This window comes from Bos javanicus, chromosome 15 (genome assembly GCF_032452875.1).
Source record: "Bos javanicus breed banteng chromosome 15, ARS-OSU_banteng_1.0, whole genome shotgun sequence".
Classification (NCBI taxonomy): domain Eukaryota; kingdom Metazoa; phylum Chordata; class Mammalia; order Artiodactyla; family Bovidae; genus Bos; species Bos javanicus.
This window is the reverse complement of record NC_083882.1, coordinates 83,832,822-83,859,874: the sequence shown is the minus strand read 5'-3', so window position 1 is coordinate 83,859,874 and position 27,053 is coordinate 83,832,822. Positions and strand designations below refer to the sequence as shown.

The window sequence follows — 27,053 nt, the reverse complement described above, 5'->3', positions numbered from 1 at the left end:
TATGCTGTGATCTTTTTCGCATCTTTTTTTTTTTTTGCATGAACTAATCTTTTCATTTCAAATGTCTGTCACCTTCCAATCTGCTCGGTAAACTATGATCAGTCCTCTCAGAGGTCATAGTCTTCAACTTTATTCCTTCCTATTTCCCAATAAAGGAATCATTATCTTTTTTCTTATGTTTTTCTCACACTTATGTTAATAATGTGTCACACTACAGTACTGGTTTTTTAACTGTTTGTTTCCTTCCTTAAAATAAAAATTCTTTGTGATGAGGTACCTCATTAATTTTTGATACTACAAAGTTTAATATATTTGTTGGTACATTGTAGTCACTCAATGTGTGTAAGATAAGCACTAAAATTCTTAGAACAACAAAATCTTCATTTGTGTTCTTAGATAACAATTGATGAAACTTCTTGAGAGACAAGGTAGAAGACGAACAAATAAAAACCAGCAGCACTTAAAAGGGAGCTCCATACACTCACTGGCGTGATCGATACTGCTGAACAAGGCTTTCTGAAATTCGTTTCCATATTTGAAGGAAGGATGACTGAAATCACAACAGATCCTTGGGAAATATTTCTTAGTATGGAAGAGAGCAGCCTGTTACTTTGAAGAGCAATTGAACAGGTGATCCGAGCAATGAAAAGAATAAGAAGCGAGGGGGAACAAAAGGGAAGAAAGACAGCAGACACTTTTAGGGCAGAAAGGAATTTTAATGAGGAGAGGAGCAGTCAGTGAAGCGGCTGAATTGGATGCCTTTTGATTTATACTTTGTTCAGGTAGCTAGCTAGCTCAGGTAGAAGAACTCAGACTGAAATGTACCCTTTACTCATAGAATCAGACTCTTAAGTTATCTAAAATTTCCGTGAGAGTCACACCATATCATGGGCCAAGCCTGAGCCAATCGCAATCTTTTAAATGGTCTCTTACAAGAGCTCCGTTAGGAAGAGCTGACAGCTATTCACGTGACCTAGAGAGTAAGTGTTTCCTTGTGATAGTATTATATTTAATCGGGGAAAAAGCTTTCCAACTGGAGCCTACAAAAATATGTGCAAAGAATTTTCTTGAATACTGAAAAGGAAAATTCAACTTGTTTCATATTTTCTTTTGCACAAAATCTGTGGACTTTGTAGCAGCTTTGTTACACAGATATATCATTAGGGCCCACATCAGTAAGAGCACCAGGAAAATTCTCACATTTCTAAGGTTTCTAAAAAGCATCCTCAACTTCTTCTGTGTCAGCTGTACGAGCATCTTCTTTTTTGCGACACTGAAAAAAAATTAGCATTGAAAATCACATTATGATTCCTAAAATCATACATGTAGTAAATACTTAGTTTTTAAAAATACAAGCAATCGTGATGTTTATAGAACAAAATGTTAAAATGCCATTTGTCCTCTTTTGGTTTCATCTCTATCTCAACCCACTCTCTTAATTGCTACTGAATCACATATAACTTTTGGTATACTCCCAGACTTTTAAAATAAAATATTCATGGTCTTCTACAACATCAACAAATGCCAGCACTCCAGAAGTCACCCTGTCGTGACATTCCCAATTATTCCTTTCCTTTCCTCTGAAAGTAATGCCCTTTTCACTTACAGGTAATCCATCCTTTCTTTTCTTTCTAATTTTACCAATAGCTTCCAGCCCTCCCGCTAAACATTATAGTTTAGATTTAGTTTTGCCCAATTTCAAATATTCTGTGAGTAGAATAAAAAAGTATGCATTCTTTTGCATTTACCTTTTAATAGTCAAGATTATTATATGAGGTTGATCTGTGTTGTTAAGTGTAGTTATTCCTCATTTTAATTAACATGTAGAATTTTATTCTCAATATATTCACCACGCACTGAATGCATTTGCACTTCATGACCATTATGAATAATACTGATCTACATGTTTATTTTTTTCCCCTAGACGTTTATCTTGCTACATGTGTACACACACTTCTGTTGAATACATAATAAGTTACTGATAGGGTATGCATATCTTAACCTTCAGTAAATAATGCCCCAAAGATTTTCAAAGTTGTTGCAGTAATTTATACTCCAACTAGGAGTGCGAAATTGCATTTATACGGTCATCACCATCACTTAAATCTGTCCTCTGAAATTCAGTCATTCTGTTAGGTAGTTAGTATCTCCTTGTAGTCTTACTTTAATGTTGTTACTGAAGGGGCCGCGTTTATGCCTGACTGCTTGCTGTGTGTGTTCTATATGTGTCATGTGTTGTATAGTCCTCCTTTACTTGTTTTTTGAAATAAAATACTATCTATGTATTATTTTAATTTCGTTGTTAATTTTATTTTACTACAATTTTGGGAATTTTCTTAGTCACTGGTCAGGGGTTACAGTGTGCATTTTACCTTATCACAATCTGCTTCAGATGAATGCTAATTTAATTCCAGTAAAATACAGACACTTTGTTCTAATGTGGCTATATTCCTTCCCCTTCCTTTGTGCTATTATTGCCACATGTATTACATCTACACACGTGACATGGAGAAGGAAATGACAAGCCGCTTCAGTATTCTTGCCTGGAGAATGCCATGGGTAGACAAGCCTGGAGGGCTACAGTCCCTGGGCCGCAAAGTGTCAGACGTGAGCGCATGTTGTGTAACCAATGATACAGTGTTATAATCCTTGCTTTTATAATCTTATCTCTTTTAAAATTTCATATAAAAAAAGAAAATATATTTACAGACCAACAGTTGGCAAACTACAGCACATGAACCAAATCTGACCCATTATCTGTTTTATAAAGTTTGATCGAAACAGAGCCATATCTGTTCCTTTAAACACTGTCCATGGCTGCTTTCATGTTATTAAGTAAAACTGAGTAGCTGGGACAAATGGAATTAATGTTGATAATAAACGTGAACTTAAAATAAGGAGATTATCTTGGATTAATTGGGTGAGCTCAATGTGATTTATGCAATTGTCTTTTAAGTTAGTTAACAAAGAACAAATGACATATTTAGACTATTTTTAAAATACTTATCTGCATAATCACCTTTACTGATGCTATTTCTTCATGTGTATTTGAGTTCCACCTGGTATTATTTCCTTTCAGTCTAAAGAGCTTCCTGTGATGTTTCTTGTAAGGAAGTTCTGCCAGCCACACATTAACAGTCATTGTTCATCTGCATGTCTTTATTTCACAGTCATTTTTGAAGGATAGTTTTAAAGGATACAGAATTCATGCTTGACTGTTTTTTTCTTCCAGCACTGTAATATGCTTTCCTACCACTTTAAGGCCTCCATTGTTTTTGATGAGTTAGCGGTTAATCTTATTATGGGTTACACTTACACTGCACATGAAGTCACTTTTTCTTGCTGCTTCCAAGACTTTCTTTTATTAGTTTATTTCTGAATAATCTAAGAGTGCATCTCTTTGTGTTTATTCTGAGACCACTGAACCTCTTAGATGGATGCATGCTAAGTTGCTTCAGTTGTGTCTGACTCTGTAATCCTAGGACCTAGAGCCCCCCAGGCTTCTCTGTCCATGGGGTTCTCCAGGCAAGAATATTGGAATGGATTGCCATTTCCTTCTCCAGGGGATCTTCCCAACCCAGGGATTGAACCTGTGTCTTAGATGGACAGAATAATGTTTTTCCTCAAATGTGGGGAATTCTGGGCCATTATTTTTCAATTTTTTCCCTCATTCCCTCCTTTCTGGTATTCTTATTATGCATATGTGAGTGCAGTAGATGGGGTCCCCCACAAATCTCTAAGGCTGTTTATTTTTCTTTTTCAGTTCTTCAGACTGGATGATCTGTACTGTTCTATCGTGTTTGCAGATTTTGTTTTCTGTTGACTCAGATTTGCCCTTGGGTTTTTCATTTCAGAAAGGATGTCAGTCCTGAATATTCATTGGAAGGACTGATGCTGAAGCTGAAACTTCAATACTTTGGCCACCTGATGCAAAGAACTGACTCATTTGAAAAGATCCTGATGCTGGGAAAGATTGAAGGTGGGAAGAGAAGGGGATGACAGAGGATGAGATGGTTGAATAGCATCACTGACTCAATGGACATGAGTTTGAGTAAACTCTGGAAGCTGATGATGGATAGGCAGGCCTGGCATGCTGCAGTCCATGGGGTCTCAAAGAGTCGGACACGACTGAGCAACTGAACTGAAGTGTGCATCTTCAGGTCTGGCTGGTTGTCAATTTCTTGCCCCAATAGTATTGTAATCTTAGTTAGGCCAGGCATTAGATTGGCTTTTCCAGACTGTTTGCAACTGAGATCACCATTGTTTTAATAATACCCTTAGTCATAAAAATTCCTTTGCTCTACTCCAAATAAAACCAGGCCTCTGCAGCAGTGGTCCTCACAGTCTGACTCACCCAGATAAATTTCTGCAAAATGGAACCTGGAGTTGAGGGGACAAGTTGGAAGGAATTAGAGCAGCCCCAAGTTAAACTGTCACAGACATCCGCTGCTCTTACCCAAGGTTTAGTAAGTTTTTAAAAATCAACGCTTCTCAATTTGTTGTGTTGTTGTTTAGTCGCTAAGTTGTGTCTGACTTTTTGTGACCCCATGGACTGCAGCATGCCAGACTTCCCTGTCCTTGACCACCATTGCTCAAACTCATGTCCACTGAGTTAGTGATGCCCTCCAACCAGCTCCTCCTCTGTTACCCTCTTCTCTTCCTGCCCTCGATCTTTCCTAGCATCAGGAATAATGTCACCTCTTTGCATCAGGTGGCCAGACTATTGGAGCTTCAGATTCAGCATCAGTCCTTCCAGTAAGTATTCAGAACTGATTTCCTTTAGGACTGACTGGTTTGATCTTGCTTTATTTTTATTTTAATATTGTTTCATGTATTATTTTTCTAATTTTATAAACAGAAAAAAATAGAAAGTGAAATTATATTTTTATTAGTACCAAACATATCAGAACACTTTATCTCCTCATAAAGTGTACTTACTAGAAATTACATCTCTAGTTTTGCCACTGAGTTAGATAAAACACTTACCAAACCAACACAGCCGAAGATTGAGTATGTGAGTGCCATCGACACTTCCAATGGGTAGAAGCTCAGTAAAACACGTGAAATTTGTCTCCCAAGTTTCTGAAATCAGAAAATAGACATTTTGCATTATTATCTTTTTAAAAACTTAGAAAAATTTTGATTGAAGTGTAGTTAATTCACAATGTTGTGGTAGTTTCAGGTGTACAGCAGTGACTCAATTATACACACATATGTACGTATATATGTACACACATATGTATGTATATATGTACATGTGTGTGCTCAGAGGTGTCTGACTCTATGCAGCTCCATGGACTGTAGCCTGCTAAGCTCCTCTGTCCATGGAATTTTCCAGGCAAGTATACTGGAGCCAGTTGCCATTTCCTACTCTAGGGGCTCTTCCTGACCTGGGGATTGAAGCTATGTCTTGCATCTCCTGCACTGGCAGGCAGATTCTTTACCACCAGCACCATCTGGGAAGTGGTGTACATATATACATATTATTTTTCAGATTCTTTTCCCGTATAGATTATTACAAACATTGAGTACAGGTACCCATTCTCCACAGTGGGTCCCTGCTGCCTACTTCATATACAGTAGTGAATATACGTCAGTCCCGAACTCCTGATTCGCCCTGCACTCCTCCCTTTGGTACTCCGGCACTCTAAGTCTGCTTTTGATGTCTGTAAGTCTATTTTTGTTTTACTCTTCACTTTTTAAATGTACTGTCTCACTGACTGATTTGCAGATATTCAAAAATCCTTGCGTCCCTGGGACAAATTCCACTTGATCGTGTGTATGATCTGCTTAATGTATTGTTGGGTTTGCTTTGCTAGTTGTTAGTCTGTTGGGGATTTTTGCATCTATTTTCATCAGTCATACTGGCCTGTAATTTTCTCTTCTGTGGTATCTTTGTCTGGTTTTGGTATCAGGGTGATGATGGTCTCATAGAATGAGTTTGAAAGTGTTCCTTCCCCTGAAATTTGTGTAATAGTTTCAGAGGACTAGGTGTTAACTCTTCTCTAAATGTTAGAATTCACCTGTGAAGTCGTCTGGTCTTCGACTTGTTTATTGGAAGTTTTAAAATCACAGCATCAATTTCAGTTCTTTTAACTGGTCTGTTCATATTTTCTATTTTTCTTTCAGTCTTGGGGGGTTATGCCTTGCTAAGAATTTGTCCATTTCTTCTTGGTTGTCCATTTTATTGGCATAGAGTTGCTTGTAGTAGTCTCTTATGGGCCTCTGTATGTCTGTGGTATCAGTTGTAACTTCTCTTTTTTGCTAATTTTGTTGATTTGGGCCCTCTCCCTTTTTTTCTTGTTGTGTCTGGCTAAAGTTTTATCAATTATTTTGCTTATTTTTCAAAGAACTAGCTTTGCATTTCATGGATCTTTTCTATTGCTTTCTTAGTCTCTACTTCATTTATTTCTGCTCTGATGTTTATGATTTCCTCCCTTCTACTACCTTGGGTTTTTATTTGTTCTTCTTTCTCTAGTTGCTTTAGGCATAAGGTTAGTTGTTTGAGATTTTTCTCATTTCCTGAGGCAATTTTGTATCACTATGAGCTTCCCTCTTTAACTACTTTTGCTTTGTTCCATAGGTTTTTTGGATTATCATGATTTTGTTTTCATTTGTCTCTTAGGTATTTTTATTTCTTCAGTGATCTATTGGCTGTTCAACAGAATATTGTTTAGCCGCCACGTCTGTGTTTTTCGCAGTTTTTTTCTTGCTGTTGTTCAGTCTCTAAGTCGTGTCTGACTCTCTGTGACCCCGGGGACTGCAGCATGCCACGCCCCCTATGCCATGCTTACTATCTCCCAGTTTGCTCAAATTTACGTTCACTGAGTCCTCTGATGCCATCTAACCGTCTCATCCTCTGACATCCCCTTTTCCTTGTGCCTTCTATCTTTCCCAGCCACAAGGTCCCTTCCCAAAGAGCTGGCTCTTTGCATCAGGTGGCCAAAGTATTGGATCTTCACCTTTAGCATCAGTCCTTCCAATGAATATTCAGGGATGATTTCTTTTAGGATTGACTGGTTGGACTGCCGTGCAGTCCAACGGACTCTCAAGTTCTTTATGGTCCAACTCGCACATCTGTACCTGACTACTGGAAAACCCAGAGCTTTAACTATACAGATCTCTGTCAGCAAAGTGATGTCTCTGCTTTTTAATATACTGCCTAGGTTTGTGATAGTTTTCCTTCCCAAGAGCAAGTGTCTTTTAATTTCATAGCTGCATTCACCATCTGCAGTGATTTTGGAGACCAAGAAAATCAAGTCTGTCACTGCTTCCACTTTTCCCCCTTCTATTTGCCATGAAATGATGGGGACTGGATGCCACGATCTTAGTTTTTTCAATGTTGAGTTTTGAGCCAGCTTTTTCACTCTTCCTCTTTCACCCTCATCAGGAGGCTCTTTAGTTTCTCTCCACTTGCTGCCATTAGAGTGGTAACATCTGCATATCAGTTTCCTTGCTTCTGGTGTCTGCCCTTTGGTGGGTTAAGCTGGTTTACAGGCTCATGCAGCCTTCCTGGCAGGATGCATTGGTATCTACCCACTGGTTGGTGGAGCTAAGTTTTGGCTCTCTGTGTAGGACTGTGTCAAAGGGCTATGGGCTCAGAATGTCTTTAGGAAGCCTGGGGTTGTGTGTCAGCCTACTTAGCTGTTTGGCTGGAGGTGTGCCAACACTGGAGCCTACAGGCTGTTCAGCAGGGCCAGGTCTTGGTGCTGAAGACCCAAGCAAGATGTCTGCCTCAAGGAGAGTTCATACAGATGAATACTCTGAGATGTCTGCCACCCACTCTTATGACCTCAGAGGGAACAGCTACTCCTTGCTTCCCTAGGAGACCTTCTAAGACCAGCAGGTAGGTCTGACCCAGGTTTCTATGAAGTCATTGCTTTTCTTCCGGGTCCTGGTGCTTGCAAGGCCTTGCATGTTCCCCCCAAGGGTGGAATATGTTTTCCCCAGTCCTGTGAAGCTCCTGAAAGCACCCCTGCTGGGCTTGAAAGCCAAATACTCTGAGGGCTCCTCCTCCTGATGCAACCCCTAGGCTGGTTAGCCTGATGTGAGGCTTAGAGCTCTGACTCCTATGAAGAACTTGTGATATATTCTCCAGTCTGTGGGCTGCTCACCTTGGAGGTGTGAGATCTGATTACATTGTGAGTATGCCCCTCCTATGGTCTAGTTGAGGTTTTTTCTGTATGTCTTTGGATGCAGAGTAGACTGAGCGACTTCACTTTCACTTTTCACTTTCACGCACTGGAGAAGGAAATGGCACCCCACTCCAGTGTTCTTGCCTGGAGAATCCCAGGGACGGGGAGCCTGGCGGGCTGCCGTCTGTGGGGCTGCATGGAGTCGGACACGCCTGAAGCGACTCAGCAGCAGCAGCAGCAGCCTGCTTTTTACCCATAGTTGTTCAGCTGTGATTTTGTCATTTTTGTGTGCTTTTGAGAGGAGGTGAGCTCAAGTTGCTTCTCTTCTGCCATCTTGTCTCCTTCAAGTTTAAAGTTTTAAGACACCTAAAAGATCTTGAAAACTATGTTTAAATGTGTAGGGATGGCAGAGATCTGCAGTGAGATCCAGTCTTGAGCCAGATCACAGCACCAGAAAAGTGCTCAGTCCTTATATAGTTCTCTTAGCTAAGAATCTGGGCAAACCTGAAGAAGCAGACAGGAAGCACAAGAAGATTGGTGCTTTGCTCAAGTCACAGAAAAGCCTAGTGGATGCAGTGACGTTACTAGTATTATTATCTTTAGTAAGTGCAGAGATGTTCTTAGAAAGAGCTCCTAATATGACAGTCAAGGAAAAGGAGGGAAACAAGAATAAATAAGCTTCCTTCACTATTTGATTCCCCAGGCATTCCTACTCCTGTAGCCTCCACTTCACTTTCCTAGCTTTCACCTCCCGCCCCCCAGTTAGTTATCTACAGCTTTAAGTCTTGATCTTCGTCACTCAGCAGTCTTGTCTCAATTCTTGCAACTCTTCACTCTCATTCTGTTCACTACAGTCTCTGGTATAGCTCACTATCCAAACTCATCAGTCAACAAGATTTGGCTCATGTCTTCAATGATAAAAAGACTACTGAGAGATTTTATTGACCATCAAGCAATTCTTATCATTAAAACAGCTATTATTACAAACACTAAATTTACATGTGTAAAAATCTCACATAGAAATTGCTAGAGTATCCAACAGAAGAATCAGTTCAGTTCAGCTATTCAGTCGTGTCTGACTCTGCGACCCCATGGACTGCAGCATGCCAGGCCTCCCTGTCCATCAACAATTCCCAGACCTTGCTCAAACTCATGTCCATCGAGTCAGTGATGCCATCCAACCATCTCATCCTCTGTCATCCCCTTCTCCTCCTGCCTTCAGTCTTTCCCATAGATAGAAGAATGAGTAAATTCAAAAAAAAAAAACACTTCACTTAGAAGTATAAGGTGATTGTGATTTCTGAGATAAATACAGCAGATCCCTTTTGTTGCTACTGGAAAGATACTTTCAACTACATATGAGGATGAATGATTTCGTACTAAGCCTGAAAATAAACGTAGTGCTTGTGCTGGCTGTGAAAAGATAAGAATGAAATACTGATCTAGATAAAATAACATCACAATTCTCTCTCCTTCAATTCCTTCACCTTTCCCCTTCTCTTTTTCTGGGTTTATTTAATACCTTTTATATGCAAGAAGTTATTGGTTGGTAGCCATTAGATGGTAAGAATGAAATGACAAAGTTCCTGATTTCTCAGCTTATATTCCAGCAGAAAATACAGAAGGATAATATAAGGTTATATATGATAAGGTTAAAGATGTCAAATGGATTAAAAATTTGATCAGTAATTACAGGGGATAGGAGACTCATCTTAAAGTCATCCACATCTAGGAAGGCTTCATAGAGAGGTAGGACATTTGAAATAAGGACTAAGAAAACTGAAGGAGGAAAGCAATAGTCCAGGCAGCTTTACTTGTTTCTCTGTAACCTATTTTGTTTAACATAAATTGGGACAAAAATAATTAAGAAATGGAGACATTAAAAAATAAACCCAAACTATATATCATATGGCCTACAGTTTGATAATGTGAGCAAAAAACTGAATGCAAGAATGAACATAACATTTTATGAGAAAATTATAAAACAAGTTTAACAGAAGTAAAGTGTTCATTCAAGATGATATTAACAGGAAAATAAAGAAAAGGCTATAGTGGGTTTGAAATAGCAAAGTAAAGAATTCTCATTTAATTTTATTGACAAACATAGTCATAGCATTTTAGCTGGAAAGTACTTGTGACCTTTTAGCTGGCAAGACTATAGAAAGTAATTTTGCCCTCACTCCTTAACTTCAGACAAAGTCTTCTCCTAAAAGTGGAAAGTTGTGTATCTGAGAAAAACAATAGGAAGCATGACTTGAGTTCTCAGCATATGATTTAAGCCTCTAAATTCAGCTTAAGTCAGTAAGTGCCCCTTTTCTGGAAGTCAATTTGGGTTGTATTTCTTGTCTCAACAAAGTGATCCTTAATTAGTAAAAATTTAACTAAATGATACACAGTAGTTGGTAACTGGGAAGACAGTGTAAAGCTAAGGGTGAGGTTTAGTTCAAGGTTTTGAAACTAGGATATCGAAATAAGGGAGTCTTGCAATACAGTATTTTTTCAGAGGCAAATATTTTCTATTTTATGTATGCAGAGTTTGAGATGATGGCAACAGAAACAAATTCAAGTAGAAAAGTCATTAGAATGTTAGAACAACAGGCGTGGTGTCTGGGGGAGACAGAGCACTTAACTAACAGATATGTGATAGCATTTTCTCCACTTATACATCTAGGAACAGGGAAGTTAAACTTGTTCAAGGGGTTACATACAGTAAGTATGAAAGGTAGTGTCTAAATAAAGGCAGTTTATTGGTTTTGGATTTATTGTATGAGAAGTATTTTTCAGAGACATGAACTTTTGGGGACAGCTGAACCTACATGAGAACACTGATGACTTGTTGAGTTTGTGAATTTAGTCAAGCCACTGATTTATGTTAGAAAAGCTGGCATTTAGAAAATCTTGTGAAATATTGGCTGCCTTAGAAACTGTTCAGTTCAGTGGCTCAGTAGTGTCCGACTCACTGAAACTCCATGAACCACAGCACGCCAGGCCTCCCTGCCCATCACTGACTTCCGGAGTCTACCCAAACCCATGTCCATTGAGTTGGTGACGCCATCCAACCATCTCATGCTCTGTCGTCCCCTTCTCCTCTGGCCCTTAATCTTTCCCAGCATCAGGGTCTTTTCAAATGAGTCAGCTCTTTGCATCAGGTGGCCAAAGTATTGGAGTTTCAGCTTCAGCATCAGTTCTTCCAATGAACACCCAGGACTGATTTCCTTTAGGATGGACTGGTTGGATCTCCTTGCAGTCCAAGGGACTCTCAAGAGTCTTCTCCAACACCACAGTTCAAAAGCATCAATTCTTTGGCACTCAGCTTTCTTCACAGTCCAACTCTCACATCCATTTATGACCACTGGAAAAACCATAGCCTTGACTAGATGGACCTTTGTTGGCAAAGTAATGTCTCTGCTTTTTAATATGCTGTCTAGGTTGGTCATAACTTTCCTTCCAAGGAGTAAGCGTCTTCTAATTTCATGGCTGCAGTCACCATCTGCAGTGATTTTGGAGCCCCCCAAAATAAAGTCAGCCACTGTTTCCCCATCTATTTGCCATGAAGTGATGGGACTGGATGCCATGATCTTTGTTTTCTGAATGTTGAGCTTTAAGCCAACTTTTTCACTCTCCTCTTTCACTTTCATCAAGAGGCTCTTTAGTTCTTCTTCACTTTCTGCATAAGGGTGGTGTCATCTGCATATTTGAGGTTACTGATATTTCTCCCCACAATCCTGATTCCAGCTTGTGCTTCCTCCAGCCCAGCGTTTCCCATGATGTACTCTGCATATAAGTTAAATAAGCAGGGTGACAGTGTACAGCCTTGACATACTCTTTTTCCTATTTGAAAACAGTCTGTTGTCCCATGTCCAGTTCTAACTGTTGCTTCCTGACCTGCATACAGATTTCTCAAGAGACAGGTCAGGTGGTCTGGTATTCCGATTTCTTTCAGAATCTTCCACAGTTTATTGTGATCCACACAGTCAAAGGCTTTGGCATAGTCAATAAAGCAGAAACAGATGTTTTTTTCTGGAACTCTCTTGCTTTTTCAATGATCCAGTGGATGTCGGCAATTTGATCTCTGGTTCCTCTGCCTTTTCTAAACCAGCTTGAACATCTGGAAGTTCACGGTTCACATATTGCTGAGGCCTGGCTTGGAGAATTTTAAGCATCACTTTACTAGCGTGTGAGATGAATGCAATTGTGCGGTAGTTGGAGCATTCTTTGGCATTGCTTTCTTTGGGATTGGAATGAAGACTGACCTTTTCCAGTCCTGTGGCCACTGCTGAGTTTTCCAAATTTTCTGGCATATTGAGTGCAGCACATTCAGGGCATCATCTTTTAGGATTTGGAATAGCTCAACTGGAATTCCATCACCTCCACTAGCTTTGTTCATAGTGATGCTTCCTAAGGCCCACTTGACTTCACAGTCCAGGACGTCTGGCTCTAGGTGAGTGTGAGTGATCACACCATCATGATTATCTGGGTTGTGAAGATCTTTTTTGTATAGTTCTGTGTATTCTTGCCACCTCTTCTTAATCTCTTATGCTTCTGTTAGGTCCATACTATTTCTGTCCTTTATTGAGACCATCTTTGCATGAAATTTTCCCTTGGTATCTCTAATTTTCTTGAAGCGATCTCTAGTCTTTCCCATTGTATTGTTTTCCTCTATTTCTTTGCATTGATCGCTGAGGAAGGCTTTCTTATCTCTCCTTGCTATTCTTTGGAAGTCTGCATTCAGATGTTTATATCTTTCCTTTTCTCCTTTGCTTTTCGCTTTCCTTCTTTTCACAGCTATTTGTAAGGCCTCCTCAGACAGCCATTTTGCTTTTTCACATTGCTTTTTCTGGGGGATGGTCCTGATTCCTGTCTCCTGTACAATGTCACGAACCTCCATCCATAGTTCAACAGGTACTCTGTCTATCAGATCTAGTCCCTTAAATCTATTTCTCACTTCCACTGTATAGTCATAAGGGATTTGATTTAGGTCATACCTGAATGGTCTAGTGGTTTTCCCTACTTTCTTCAATTTAAGTCTGAATTTGGCAATAAGGAGTTCATGGTCTGAGCCACAGTCAGCTCCTGGTCTTGTTTTTGCTGACTGTATAGAGCTTCTCCATCTTTGGCTGCAAAGAATATAATCAATCTGATTTCAGTCTTGACCATCTGGTGATGTCCATGTGTAGAGTCTTCTCTTGTGTTGTTGGAAGAGGGTGTTTGCTATGATCAGTGCATTCTTTTGGCAAAACTCTATTAGCCTTTGCCCTGCTTCACTCTGTACTCCAAGGCCGAATTTGCCTGTTACTCCAGGTGTTTCTTGACTTCCTACTTTTGCATTCCAGTCCCCTATAATGAAAAGGACATCTTTTTTGGGAGTTAGTTCTAAAAGGTCTTGTAGGTCTTCAGAAAACCATTCAACTCAGCTTCTTCAGAGTTACTGGTTGGGGCATAGACTTGGATTACCGTGATACTGAATGGTTTTCCTTGGAAATGAACAGAGATCATTCTGTTGTTTTTGAGATTGCATCCAAGTACTGCATTTTGGACTCTTTCATTGACTATGATGGCTACTCCATTTCTTCTAAGGGATTCCTGCCCACAGTAGTAGATATAATGGTCATTGGAGTTAAGTTCACCCATTCCAGTCCATCTTAGTTTGCTGATTCCTAGAATGTCGATGTTCACTCTTGCCATCTCCTGTTTGACCACTTTCAATTTGCCTTGATTTGTGGACCTAACATTCCAGGTTCCTATGCTCTTTACAGCATCGGAACTTGCTTCTATCACCAGTCCCATCCACAACCGGGTGTTGTGGATCGGAGGCTGTGACGGTGCAGGAGCGGCCGACAGAAGCTACTTCACGTCCAAGGTCAGGGGTGGCAGCTGAGAGGAGTTACCCCACCCCAAGGTAAGGAGCAGTGGCTGGGCTTTGCTGGAGCAGCCTTGAAGAGATACCCCACATCCAAGGTAAGAGAAGCCCAAGTAAGACGGCAGGCGCTGAGAAAGGGATCAGAGGGCAGACAGACTGAAACCACAATCACAGACAACTAGCCAATCTGATCACACAGACCACAGCCTTGTCTAACTCAATGAAACTAAGCCATGCCATGTGGGGCCACCCAGGATGGGCAGGTCATGGTGGAGAGTTCTGACAGAATGTGGTCCACTGGAGAAGGGAATGGCAAACCACTTCAGTATTCTTGCCTTGAGAACCCCATGAACAGTATGAAAAGGCAAAAAAAGATAGAAAATGTAGGTATATAATTCTATAATGCCTCTAGGAAAAGATACTGTGTTTAAGTTCATTTTGTGTAATTACAGCAAATAAAATTGAAATTTTTATGTTTGGGAGATTGTGAAACTGATCATTAGTATTGAGTTCATGTCAGATAAATTCAATATACAACAGTTTGTAATACTGTTTGCAAAAGGTAGTGAGTGAGTTAGTCAGTGAAAGTTGCTTAGTCGTGTCCGACTCTTTTCAACCCAATGGACTATACAGTCCATGGAATTCTCCAGGCCAGAATACTGGAGTGGGTAGCCGTTCCCTTCTCTAGGGAATCTTCCCAACCCAGGGATCGAACCCAGGTCTCCAGTATAGAAGGTGGATTCTCTAAGTCTTGGCAATTATGCCGTATCTTAAACTAAGATTATAAGCTTATGAGTAAGAGGGGTAAGTTGAAGTAACCTGAAACAATTCCATACTTACTAATTCTATTCCTCCCCCATCTCTGCCCCTGAAGTTAGAATGGAAGATTTATAGATTTGGATTTCCAGGGCCAATGGAAATTTTCTTATAGTTTACAGGGGAAATCTAATACATGCTTATTTAAATCAATACATCATTCATGACTGACAATCTATTTGGAGGTATTACTGTGTCTCCTCTCACTATCTTATTGTCTTCTAGACTTTTGTATTTCATGTTTGGATTCTTTCATCTGATTCCTCCATTCTTACTTTATGATATACTGCAGGTATGGAGAGAGGGTATATAGGGGAGGAGGAAGTTTATCCCTTATCTGTAATGACCCTTCTACTCAGATTATCTTAAATTAAAATTTCCAAATTGTTATTTGTTTTGTTCCGTTGTTAAGTAACAAAGAGGAGCTCCACTCCAATCTGTTCTCATTTTAAATGGAATATTGCTATAATTATTACTAAAGTCTTTTGCAGCACTAATACTCTGTGCTTCTGAATCTAAAGTCAACACAACTGAAATAAACCTATTATAGTATCAGTAAAGATATTCATATTTATTGGAGAATGTTACTATCTTAGAAATACGGTTATTTCTCTAGTACAAAGTATGTGATTAGACAGTTAATTAAATGGAAACAATGCAGATTCATGCACATTTGGCATTTGAGGGCCTAAAGTAAAATTCATGTGAGATACAAAAAACAGGCTATAAATGAAAATATCTACATTAAACTAGAAATGAGTAGCTTTATACAATACCAACCATATGCATCAATAGCAGAATTCTTTTGCTGATTTTGGGAAAGGTTTTAAGTCTTGGATTATACTTCTCTTTCTTTAAGAGAATCATCCTAACGTGTGTGTGTGTGTCACTTAAGTCTTACAATTTTTACTGAATTTTCATTGGGTATGTCAGGAATTCAAACATCCTATTAGTATGTACAAAAAATTATGTTAAGAGTAACTTTTTAATTAAAACTTTCAGTCAAGAGCTTACTACTAAATCAAAGAATTTCATGGATATGAATTAAAGCTTTATTTTACCTCCTAAGGTTTTAAAACCTCTGAAAAGAATAATTTTGAAATTAAGATGTTCCCACAGAATTGGTCACTTACCGCTTGTCCATAATTCCTGTATGACACAGACTTAAAAGTAGACAACTCAACTATTGTTAGAATCATTGAAATAATTGCGAGAATCATGCATAAGATGTTCACAAGCATAGCACAGGTAAGCTAAAAAGAAGACATAGAGTAAATTTATTATACTCAGAATAAATGATATTGTTAAATAGTTTGTATTACTGAAAAAAGCGATCTAGTTAAAACTTTAATCTCGCTTCTAAATCTTTAGAAGTGTTGGTACGCTTGCCATTAGCGTGAAACCCTTCTCTGGTTTATATGAAACCTGATTAATTTGGAGTAAATATCAAAACATCTTCATACCAATAAGCATAAATCTTCCATTTGGGCTCAAAAATATTATATTTTACAATCTTCTGAGTCATTTGGAAGAAAGCCTTATAATATATTATTTGAACAAAAGGAGTTCCACATCAAAAAGAGAAAAAAGATGGAAAATGACTGCTTGGAGAAACAGGCCAAATAGATTCAATTAATTTTAATCCAGGGTTTTAATTCTTTAGGGAAATCCATCAACATCTTTGGATATTAGTTTTTTTATCTCTACAATCACAAGAGTAGACTAATTCACCTCTAAGGTATCTTTTAGCTCTGAGATTCTAAGATTATTTTCCTTCCCAATATCTTTCTACCTATAATATAGATGGATCTTTATTTTGAACAGATTTTCTATTTTGTTACAAGGTACAGTTGTGTTTCCAAATTAGAGTTAGGAAAATGAAGTTTTACAACAGTATTATGTCTATTTATAAACTCATTGAGTTCTATTAAATTTTTTGCTAACAGTAAAATTCATATAAGGTTAAAAAAAGGTATAACACCAAACCAAAAAAACAAAAGAGCTCTATACTTAAACTTAGAAACCTTTACATAGTATGACTCTAATACAGCACATCTGTCTACATTAAACTACATGCTCCTAGGTTTTCATTTAACTCCTTCCTTTATTTTACAGACAGGGCAGATTCCTTTATTGTTTAGATGCCCACTATGTTTTCACTAAAACCTACTTAGCTTTGTGACAAGTGGTTTCTAGGGTACAGTGAACATTTTAACTTACCTGGCGTTGAGACGGATACCATGTTGCTCTTATTATGGAGATTCCTGAAATGATAAACTGAATATAAAAACATATATTTATAAATACTCATTGATAATGCTCATCACCTTAAAATATATTTTAAACAATTCCCTCTTCTAAGTCAATTATTTTTAGACTAGTCAGAGTAGAATAATATAAAGAAGTTTCAGTAGAAGGGGTTAGGACAGGTTTACATCTATAGTAATGAAGGATCAGTAACAGTAGGATCACTAACAATAGAAACATATAGGGGACAGTGTGCATAATTCAGACAGTGGATGCAGAATATGCCAAGGATGACTTACGCAGTCCTGAATCAGGGACCAAATTTGCTTGTACCTGCACATGCTCTCTAAACTCATTCAATCCTCACTTCTAACGCTGTACTTCTGACTGAGATGCTACTACTGATTCTTACTTCTAATTCTTACTTCTAATGCTATACTTCTGGCTGAAATGCTACTACTGATTATGATTACTGTGTATACATCCAGATGTGGAAAAGCAGTCCATGAACCTATATTCCAACTAGTATTTGTACAAAATCTCTCTCTTAACTGAGACTGTAGCCATTATTAAGGTAACAGATGTTATTCCTATTTTTGCCTTTATTTTATAAAAAGAAGTTCCATTATTTCATACCAGGCTACTTTGTCTATTTCCCAGAAGTGTAAAGCTATGCCATATTGTTTGAAAGTGGGCTACACAATCCCTTTGAAATATTCCTTTTGTCTTTTCTGTTTTAATGGCTTTGACAAAGATCTAAGTTAAAGGCTAATTTGTAGGGAAAAAGTATTCATACTACACCCCATATACAGGAAGGCCACACTTGAGGTTTACTAACTACTGGAGGATCTCTTAAGTGTACATACTCAGCACTTCATTCTGTAGCAAAATTGAGATTTCCAAGAAGACAAAGTACAGGTAACAACTAGTTCAGAATACAAAGTGAAAACACCTTGAGAATTTTAAACTAGTGCTAACTGGATTACCAAACTATGAGCTTTACAAAAGGCCTTTCAAAGTTTATGACCTAAGTGAGAAATTTAGAATTAAACTATACTTAATTGAAATTTTAGATAACTTAATGTAAGCGATAACTATGATATTTTTATAACATGATTAGAAACACTGAAGGACAGCAATCATTTATCTAGATTTTACCCGCAAATGCACTATTTTTCTCCTATTGTTTTCCAAGGCAATGCTTGGACATCTGTAAGCCAACATACAAGAGCAGAGGCTCCTAAAGGCGTCTTGCTCCTTTAGAGCCCTAGCAAATGGTGGCGTCTGATCTCCTACTGCCCGCTACCACTGGTTCTAAGCACGGTAAGTGGTTCCCTTGTTCCTTGTTCCTTCCAACCATGCTCTCTCCTCCAGCTTTGAATCAGATGTCATCAGATGCTATCACCCACTGTCCCTTCTGGTTGAAGTCATCTACTGATCCCCTACCTTGGTCACTCTTTGGGCGTGCTTAGTCACTCAGTTGTGTCCAGCTCTTTGCGACCCCATGGACTGCAGTCCACTAGGCTCCTTTGTCCATAGGGATTCTCCAGGAGAATCCAAGAATACTGGAGTGAGTTGCCATGCCCTCCTCCAGGGGATCTTCCCAACCCAGTGATCCAACCCACATCTCTTACATTGGCAGGTGGATTCTTTACCACTAGCGCCACCTGGGAATAGTAACACCTTTCAAATCTCCATGTTAATTATCCCACTTTGTCCACCAACTCATGACCTGCAGTTTTACAATTCTAATAATCCACTGACCCCATGTGGATCTGTAATCTGAGCCCCTTACTTCTTTGTTATATTCTCTCCTTTACCAGTTTAAATTCTATGACCAGCTATTAAAAACGCTCACTTTTTTACATTCTCAACTCCTCTGCACCTTTCTTTTCACAGTTGTATGGATAGGCCAGAATCTTGATTAAACACAGTTCTCCTTCTTATTACATGCCTGCACCCATGCGCTGAACATGACCTGAGACAGATGTACATAACCATCTTGATGCATCTCACTGTGTAATCATGTTCCAAAAGCTTGAGTCTTTAATGCTTCATCAAAGTCACACTACTTTTCCACAATCCATGCACATTCTCATTTTTCCTAGGTGACCATTTCCTCATTCTTTTCTCTCACATCAAGCAACCAACCCATTCTCCATTCACACTCTCAGAGCATGATCCTACTTTCTAATTCACTGAAACAGTTGAGGCCATTAGAAGGAAAGTTCTACAAGCTCCCAATACCCAATGGCCTGAAAGTTGTCCATTTTCTCTGTTCCTCTACCTTCCTTCCTGTTGCCTGCCTTGAAACTATTTGCATTAAAGGTGGATAATCCTTTGTTGGGGGCTGTCCTTTGCATTATAGGATGTTCAGCAGCATCCTTGATTTGCCCACTGGATGTATACCCCTTAGCTATGAAAACTAAAAATGTTACCACAAAATGTCCTCTGAGGGGAAACATCACCTCTAGCTGAGAACCGCTACTAGAGGAGAAGTATCCATGCTCCTATTTGTGTATTAAAAGGCATTCATTTCTTGCGTCTAAGTCCATGATTCTAATAATCTCCCCCATCACTTATCTCATGTATCCTCACTTTCTTCTGGTTCAGTGCCTTCAACAAAAGACGTGGAACAACGTACTGAAACAAATAAGCTCACCCTCTCCTGACTCAAGGTTCCCTCAACAGCCGCATCACTCTACACCACATGACACCAAAACCCTTAGACAAACTGTCTGTATTTACTGTCTCTAATTCCTCTCCTTTCATTATTCTTTACACCAGTTCCAGTTAGGCTTTTGCCCCACCTTCCACTGCAATTATTTGTCAAGCTTACCATTGGCCTTCGTATCGCTAAATCCAATGGTCAGTTCTCAGCCCTTCTCTGATTTGACAACAAAACAGAGTTAATACATTTGGTCTTTTGCTATTCTTTGTTTACTTGACTTCCAGGATGTCACGCTCTCCAGACTTTCCTCTTACTTTATGGCTATAGGAAACCACAGAAGAGCGCAGGTGAGGACAGATTTTAAAAATGTGTGAATATAGACTCATTGCGTGAGGACCCTAAGGCAAGGACCCAACATGGAAAGTAACCATAAATGGAGACTATGCTTACAATTCTGTAATTGTATGGATATGTGAACATATCCAAGGACAATCCAGCCTACGGTTGTCATTGTGTATTCAGTCCTATATCAATGTCTCTTATAACAGCACTGGTAAGTTAAAGGTGCTCAATAAATATTTGTTTTATTTAAACAAATAAGGGATCTGACTTTGAATTATCAATATGGGATTTAGTTACTTAACTCTCCTGAAAACTTCAGAAACTCTTCCTATGTTCTACTAGTGGCATGAACATTATTTACTGAACGATTAAATAAAAAAATGTATTCTACTCACAAAAATTCCCCATAAAGAACATCCTGTTTTGTAAGTTATCGGTTCATATGTCCCAAAGACTCCTTTAATTTGTCCCATATACAAAATCAATACGAGATACCACATGAAAATACAAAAGATGCCAGTCATAATCTGGACAGCCTATGGGAAGAGAATGCTATTAGTATTGAAACCATGTAATTTATAACAATTCCAATAAGTGTTAACTATAAAAAAAATTCAAAGTTTTTACAAAAGATGGAAGTAAAATAGAAATGCATGTAACCATGAAATTCCTGGATTGGTTAGTCTAAAAAGAGGGCCCTAACCAGGAAGTACTGAGGTTTACCCAAGAGGAATGAGCCATACTTGGAGCATCAGACTGTTCAGTAGGCATTCTGGTGAATTCTCCCATAAGAAAGTTGGCAATCTGACTCTACTGCTGGCTATCCTCTCTATCAAGTAATGACATGTCAGGAGAATACTGAGGGGACTTCTTTTCATTCAAGGCACACTTGATATGGATCTTTTTCACAAGATGCTGAGATGAGGTAGAGTCAACACAGACATACAAAGATACCCAAAGTAGACTAACTTGCCCGAGGTCTTTCTGTTGGATAGGGGACAGGTTAGGGTTGGGGAGAATTATTACTCAACTTCAGTTTGTAAAAAGGCAATTATAATCCCAGGAAATATGTACCAGTAAATTTCTGAATTTATATGTAAACTTAATATTTCAAATACTAAATCACATTTTTAATCACTCTTTAAAAATGTCAGAGGATACATTATTTTCACTTTCATTTTCATATAAACTTTAATAGGAAGCTATTTAATGTTTTAAGTTTGGTAGTTTCAGTTCTTTGCAAAGCACGTGATCTATGAAACACATATGCAACTGATTGATATTAAAGAAAGCTAATATTCCTAATATTAATAGGAAGCTATTTAATGTTTTAAGTTGAGTAGTTTCAGCTCTTTTGTTTCTTTGTAAAGCAAGTGATCTATGAAGTACTTAAATGCAACTGATTAATATTAAAGCTGTGTTTTAGAGAAAAATTTTTTCATAGAAAACCCACTTTTGGGGGATAACAATCTTATGCATTTAGATTCAGACTTCAAGGTTTCCTCTGCATCAGATTTGGAAGAACAACATCATTTTCAAAGATTCTTTGGATTTGACTGGGAGAAAACCCTCTGCTAGATCTCAAAATCCTTGAGATTTTGGTCTTCTGTATTACAGGCAGATTCTTTACCATTACTAAATAGAAATAGTGCATGATCTTGAATTTAGTTAAAATAAGTCTTACTTACCGCTATAACAAGAGAATCTGCTTCAGAGACTTTTGAACAACACGTACATATAGCCATACTACCAGCATCTCCTCTAGATGATTGTGTCTCTAATCTCTGGTGATATCTCTATTAGCAAACTTCTACAAAACAGTACAAAACACAAACACAAGCTTTGCTCAAAAGAAAACACTTAAGGTCACTTCTTTTCTTACTGTTTTGCAATTACTTTCCCACACTCTGAAGCAATCACTTTCTTCTCTCCTTGCTTTTTTAGAAGGAATTTGCATTCACCTGTTTTGAGTTAGGTCTCCAGAACTGAAAAGCTTCCCTTTGACTAAAAAATGTTGATATATACAATATTACACATATTTTCTCTGAGTAGTGAACAGCTTCTCTGGGTTATGAAGTATAAAGAAAACCTAGGGAATAGGACTGGAGAACGCAATGGCCGCCCACTCCAGTACTCTTGCCTGGACAAACCCATGGACGGAGGAGCCTGGTAGGCTACAGTCCATGGGGTCGCTGAGAGTCTGACATGACTGAGCGACTTCACTTTCACTTCTTACTTTCATGCACTGGAGAAGGAAATGGCACCCCACTCCAGTGTTCTTGCCTGGAGAATCCCAGGGACGGGGGAGCCTGGTGGGCTGCGGTCTATGGGGTCACACAGAGTTGGACACGACTGAAGCAACTTAGCAGCAGCAACAGCAGGAAATAGGACCAGTACTAGAGGATCTTAGTAAAGCTTTTAATAGCTCATTTGCAATTCATAATCAATTCAATGTAACTCATAATGCCATGTTTGCATTTTTAAAACCAAATTCTTGGACTTAAATTCATCATGGGCTTGTGATTTTTTTTTCCTTGACATATATTTGCTACCTAGTTCTTATTTCTATAAGATGGATTTTTCTTCCATCAGACAACTTATTAAAGTTGTTTCCACAATCCTAAATGCTCTGTTATTCCTGCAGCTTCCCCTTGTGCTTAAATCACTTTCTTACTTATATGAACATTAAAAACCTAGCTAAATGCATCTCCTTCTGAGATTTCACCCACTTGAGGACCTGGAATAACACTGCTTAATATCTTCTAACATGGCATACTTATGTCAAAAACATGAGTTATGTCACTTAGCCACTCAGGTGATCACCTAACAGATGATCTCAAAACTTTCCTTGGACCTTCCAGAAATGAGAGAAGAGTTTGACTAAATGATCTGTCATTCCCTGCACCCTTAAAATCTCATGAATTGATTATTTTAATGAAACTCCGGTTTCTAAATTTGATTTCCTGAATGTCTCTTAATTCTATAAAGTACAAAAACAGAAAAAGCCAGGTAAGAATACAAGAACTGTGAGAGCAAATAGAGAAAATAGTATTTTAATAGCTGAATTATAGCCACTAAGCTTTATATATTAAAACATCACTTTTGAGAAATGTTAAAGAGTATAAGCCTATAGGCAATGAAGATCAATTACTCTATCATGCTTAAATTAAAGACAGAATTATAGAATTCATGTATAGGGTAATGAAGAAAAGTCATATCTAGACTGCTATTATTTGCCACGTTTTAGATAAAAGAAAGATAATAAAAATAGTAAGCCTTTTTCTATGTATAGAAAAAAGTCTTTTCACAGTTTATAGTGGAAGCACCATGAGTGACTTGGGAAGTAGAACATTTAGCATCATTATAACTGCCATCGGGCCCCTACCAAAACCACTCCAAATGAAGTATTCATTAAAATACCAAGAAAAAAATTATGTGTGTTAAAAATCCTCAGCTTAACTGACTGAAGGAAGAGAGTAAGAAATGCTGCAATGTACTCCTGTAATACATGATGGTTAGAAATTAAAGACAAAATTCTACATGTGGTTAAAAACTAAAAGTAGAATATAAAAAAAAAATTAATGATTTATTTATTTTTATCTTCTGGTGATCCATCACTAAGCCAAAAAGCAGCTACAGGAAAGCCCCTAGCCATTATCCTCAACCCCGTTCTCACCCCTTAAATTTGTGCTACACAGAACTTCGGGAACAATCACAGAGAGCTCATGTGGAGAAACCATTTCTCCATCTCCAGTGCCTTTAGCAGGGCCGCAACTCCTAACGGTCTTCAGAATAAAGTTCAAATTCTTTGGCAGGGCTCATAAAGGCCTGCATGAATTGCTCTCTGCTCACCTTCTCAGCCTCATCATGGCCACTCCCTTAGTTTGAGCCCTAACAGTGGTGGCAGCAGTATTCTCTGGGAAGCCTCTGCTTCATGAGTCTGTTAAGATATCCCTCTCCTTGATTCCCTAACATTCTGTGCATACTTCCTATCACCATGTAGTCTTAACTTCTGATTTTCAGGACTGGTTCCCAAGGTCAGTGTGAGCTCCCAGAAGTCCAGGAATTAATTTCTGTCTGTCCAGGGCCAGTCCTGCACTGTGATCAAGAGACTCAGACTTTATTAAATAAGCTACAATGAGATATTAATCACCTCCTTCCAGTCAGAATGACTATCATCAAAAAATCTACAAATAACAAATGTTGGAGAGGGTGTGGAGAAACCCAGTTCCAGAGGGAGCCCTGTTACACTGTTGGTGGAAATGTAAACTGGTACAGCCACTATGGAGAACAGTCTGAACTTCCCTTAAAAAACTAAAAACAAGATATCATATGATCCAGCAATCCCATTCCTTGGCATATATCTGGAGAAAAAACTAATTCATAAGGATGTTCATAGCAGCACTATATACAGTAGCCAAGACATGGAAACAATCTAAGTGTTCATCAACAAAGATATGGATAAAGAAGATGTTAAACACACGTATATATACATAAATATGTATATATATATGCAAGGGAATATTCAGTTCAGTCGCTCAGTCGCTCAGTTGTGTCCAACTCTTTGCGACCCCATGAATTGCAGCACACCAGGACTCAGCCATAAAAAATAATAATAAAATACATCTTCAGCAACATGGAAGCCCTAGAGATTATTGGTCTAAGTTAAGCAAGTCAGATATTGAAAGACATATATATCCCTTCTCAGGGGAATCTTAAAAAAATAGTACAAATCAACTTATTTACAAAACAAACTCACAGACATGGGGGAAGGGGGAAACTCATGGTTACCAGAGGGGGAAAGGAGCAAGAAGGTTAAGTGAGGAGTGCAGAATTACAGACAGATGACACTATACACAAAATAGATAAACGAAGATTCACTTTTCAGCAAAGGGATGGAAGTGCAGTATCTTGTTCACGTGAAACTCAACACAATATTATAAACCAACTACAGTTAAAAGGAAAAAAAAGAGACTGGTTCTGCGGGTGGCAGAGCGGGGGGGTGAGTCCCAGCCTCTGCAGGCAACGGGAAGGAGACAAGAATAGGGGGTGGGCATGGCGAGGCACTGAATTCTGTCTCCGTCCTTCCTTAGGGCTTTTAACACTTAACAAAGCTCAAAGGCAAAGTGACATCATTACCCCTCATTTTACTTGCTCACGGTCCTTTCGCCCTCCCTGGCCCAGGCCCTGGCTAAGGCGGGGGTCTCGGCGCCGGCAGGTCACCCTGCTCCGGAGCGGTTGTCCAGACTGGGTCCTCCCGCCAGTATCCTGGCCCGGCTCTGGGGGCGGGTCTCTGCTAGCTGCGCCCTCAGGGCCAGGTCCCCAGACCCCGCCAAGCCGGCATTCTGGAAAGATCAAGGGGCCCGGGATCCAGCCGGCCCTCAGGCTCCTCAGGCAGCGCAGGCTCCAACGGCAGCCTCGTTGATCACGCGATCCTGGACCCTCCTGCGCCTGCGCGAGAGCGGGGCGCGGGAGAGAGGGACAGCGCATGCGCAGACTCCTGGCGCCTGGCCGGCCATGTGCTGTCTTGGGAACTGCCTCTCTGTGTCTCTAGTGAGGGCTTCTCCTCCGGTGAGGGCTTCTCCACACCTCCGTTTGTTATCTTCTCCCTCCTGGGGTGTTTTTCATATGTACATCCACTGCAAAGCAACTAGAATCTCTGAGGAAAAGCCCGTCTTTCACCTGCTGTCTTCTCAAAGAATAATTTTGGCCACAAACATACTGAAAAAGGTGAGTAGCTGAGTCATTGACTCATGAGAAACGTAAGTAGCTAAAGAAGGAAATTAAATTGAGAGAATATTTAGCGAGACACTGGAATGACTTTTTGATTGACCGGCTGAGGTGAGTTTAGCTTTCAGGTTATTCCTGGCATCAGCTCTCTATTACGTGTGGGCTAAAGCAGTGTTTTAGTTAAAACAGTGTTTATGAAGAGACACATAAAGAAGTTGGAGAAGGAAATGGCGACCCACTCCAGTATTCTTGTCTGGGGAATCCCATGGACAGAGGAGCCTGGCAGACTACAGTCCATGGGGTCGCAAGAGTTGGACATGACTGAGCGACTAACCACCACCATGTAAAGAAGTAGGGGGTACCAGCTCGAAAATAGAGAAGTTCTGGAAAGGTGGATGGGGAAGTGGAAAGAAAAAGAGCAGTCGTCTTGAATTAACTGACAAGTACAAATAACCTTGTTAAGCAACCATTAGGACTTACAGAGGCATTAAAATACCTGGAGAGCAGATGGCCTGCAACTCCTGAATGTTATGACTGTGATATAATCCAGGAAAGTTTATCTTGGCATTTTGGAAGTTAAAATTCAGGTTTGGGGTATAAATATTTACTGAAAGATACAGCCAGTGAGCAAAACATTCAGAAAGAGAAACTGACTTTTCTTTTACACAGAAATTGCCTAAGTGCCACTAGTACTCTTTGCCAAACCTCAAAAGGTATGTCTTAAAGGTGCTAAGATCTTTTATGATTATTGTAAAGCCTGAAAATGGATTATAAACTCAGTAACTTTGCCTTTAGCCCCATGGCCAGCTTTCTTACATTGTGACTCTAAAGTCTCCTCATTCAAAAGAAAAACATATTGCAGGCTTTCCCAAAACTTTTACATTTTCCTTTGGTCGATATGTCATTTAGGGTATTTTCAGTTCAGTTCAGTCGCCTAGTCATGTCCGACTCTTTTCGACCCCACGTCAGGCCTCCTTGTCCATCACTAACTCCCGGAGTCCACCCACACCCATGTCCATTGAGTCGGTGATGCCATCCAACAATCTCATGCTCTGTCGTCCCCTTCTCCTCCTGCCCTCAATCTTTCCCAGCATCAGAGTCTTTTCAAATGAGTCAGCTCTTTGCATCAGGTGGCCAAAGTATTGGAGTTTCAGCTTCAACATCAGTCCTTTCAATGAACAGCCAGGACTGATGTCCTTTAGGATGGACTGGTTGGATCTCCTTGCAGTCCAAGGGACTCTCAAGAGTCTTC

General features: G+C 39.3%; 1 protein-coding gene across 4 annotated transcripts; it reads right to left on the bottom strand.

The window, feature by feature from the left end:
• Positions 1 to 695: 695 nt before the first annotated feature.
• Positions 696 to 25,522, bottom strand: MS4A13 (membrane spanning 4-domains A13). Of its 4 annotated transcripts, none has more exons than XM_061381649.1 (7): positions 25,211 to 25,522; positions 21,760 to 21,881; positions 20,467 to 20,607; positions 17,032 to 17,088; positions 15,945 to 16,064; positions 4,987 to 5,082; positions 696 to 1,273 (listed from the first exon to the last, which is right to left on the bottom strand). In XM_061381649.1, exons 2-7 carry the CDS (start codon positions 21,814 to 21,816, stop codon positions 1,214 to 1,216), a joined length of 531 nt encoding a protein of 176 aa, XP_061237633.1. In that variant the 5' UTR covers positions 21,817 to 21,881; positions 25,211 to 25,522; the 3' UTR covers positions 696 to 1,213. The 4 variants fall into 4 exon arrangements, with proteins under 4 accessions (XP_061237633.1, XP_061237634.1, XP_061237635.1 ...); XM_061381650.1 differs by having other exon boundaries at positions 25,223 to 25,519; XM_061381651.1 differs by having other exon boundaries at positions 25,295 to 25,519.
• Between the last annotated feature and the right edge of the window lie 1,531 nt (positions 25,523 to 27,053).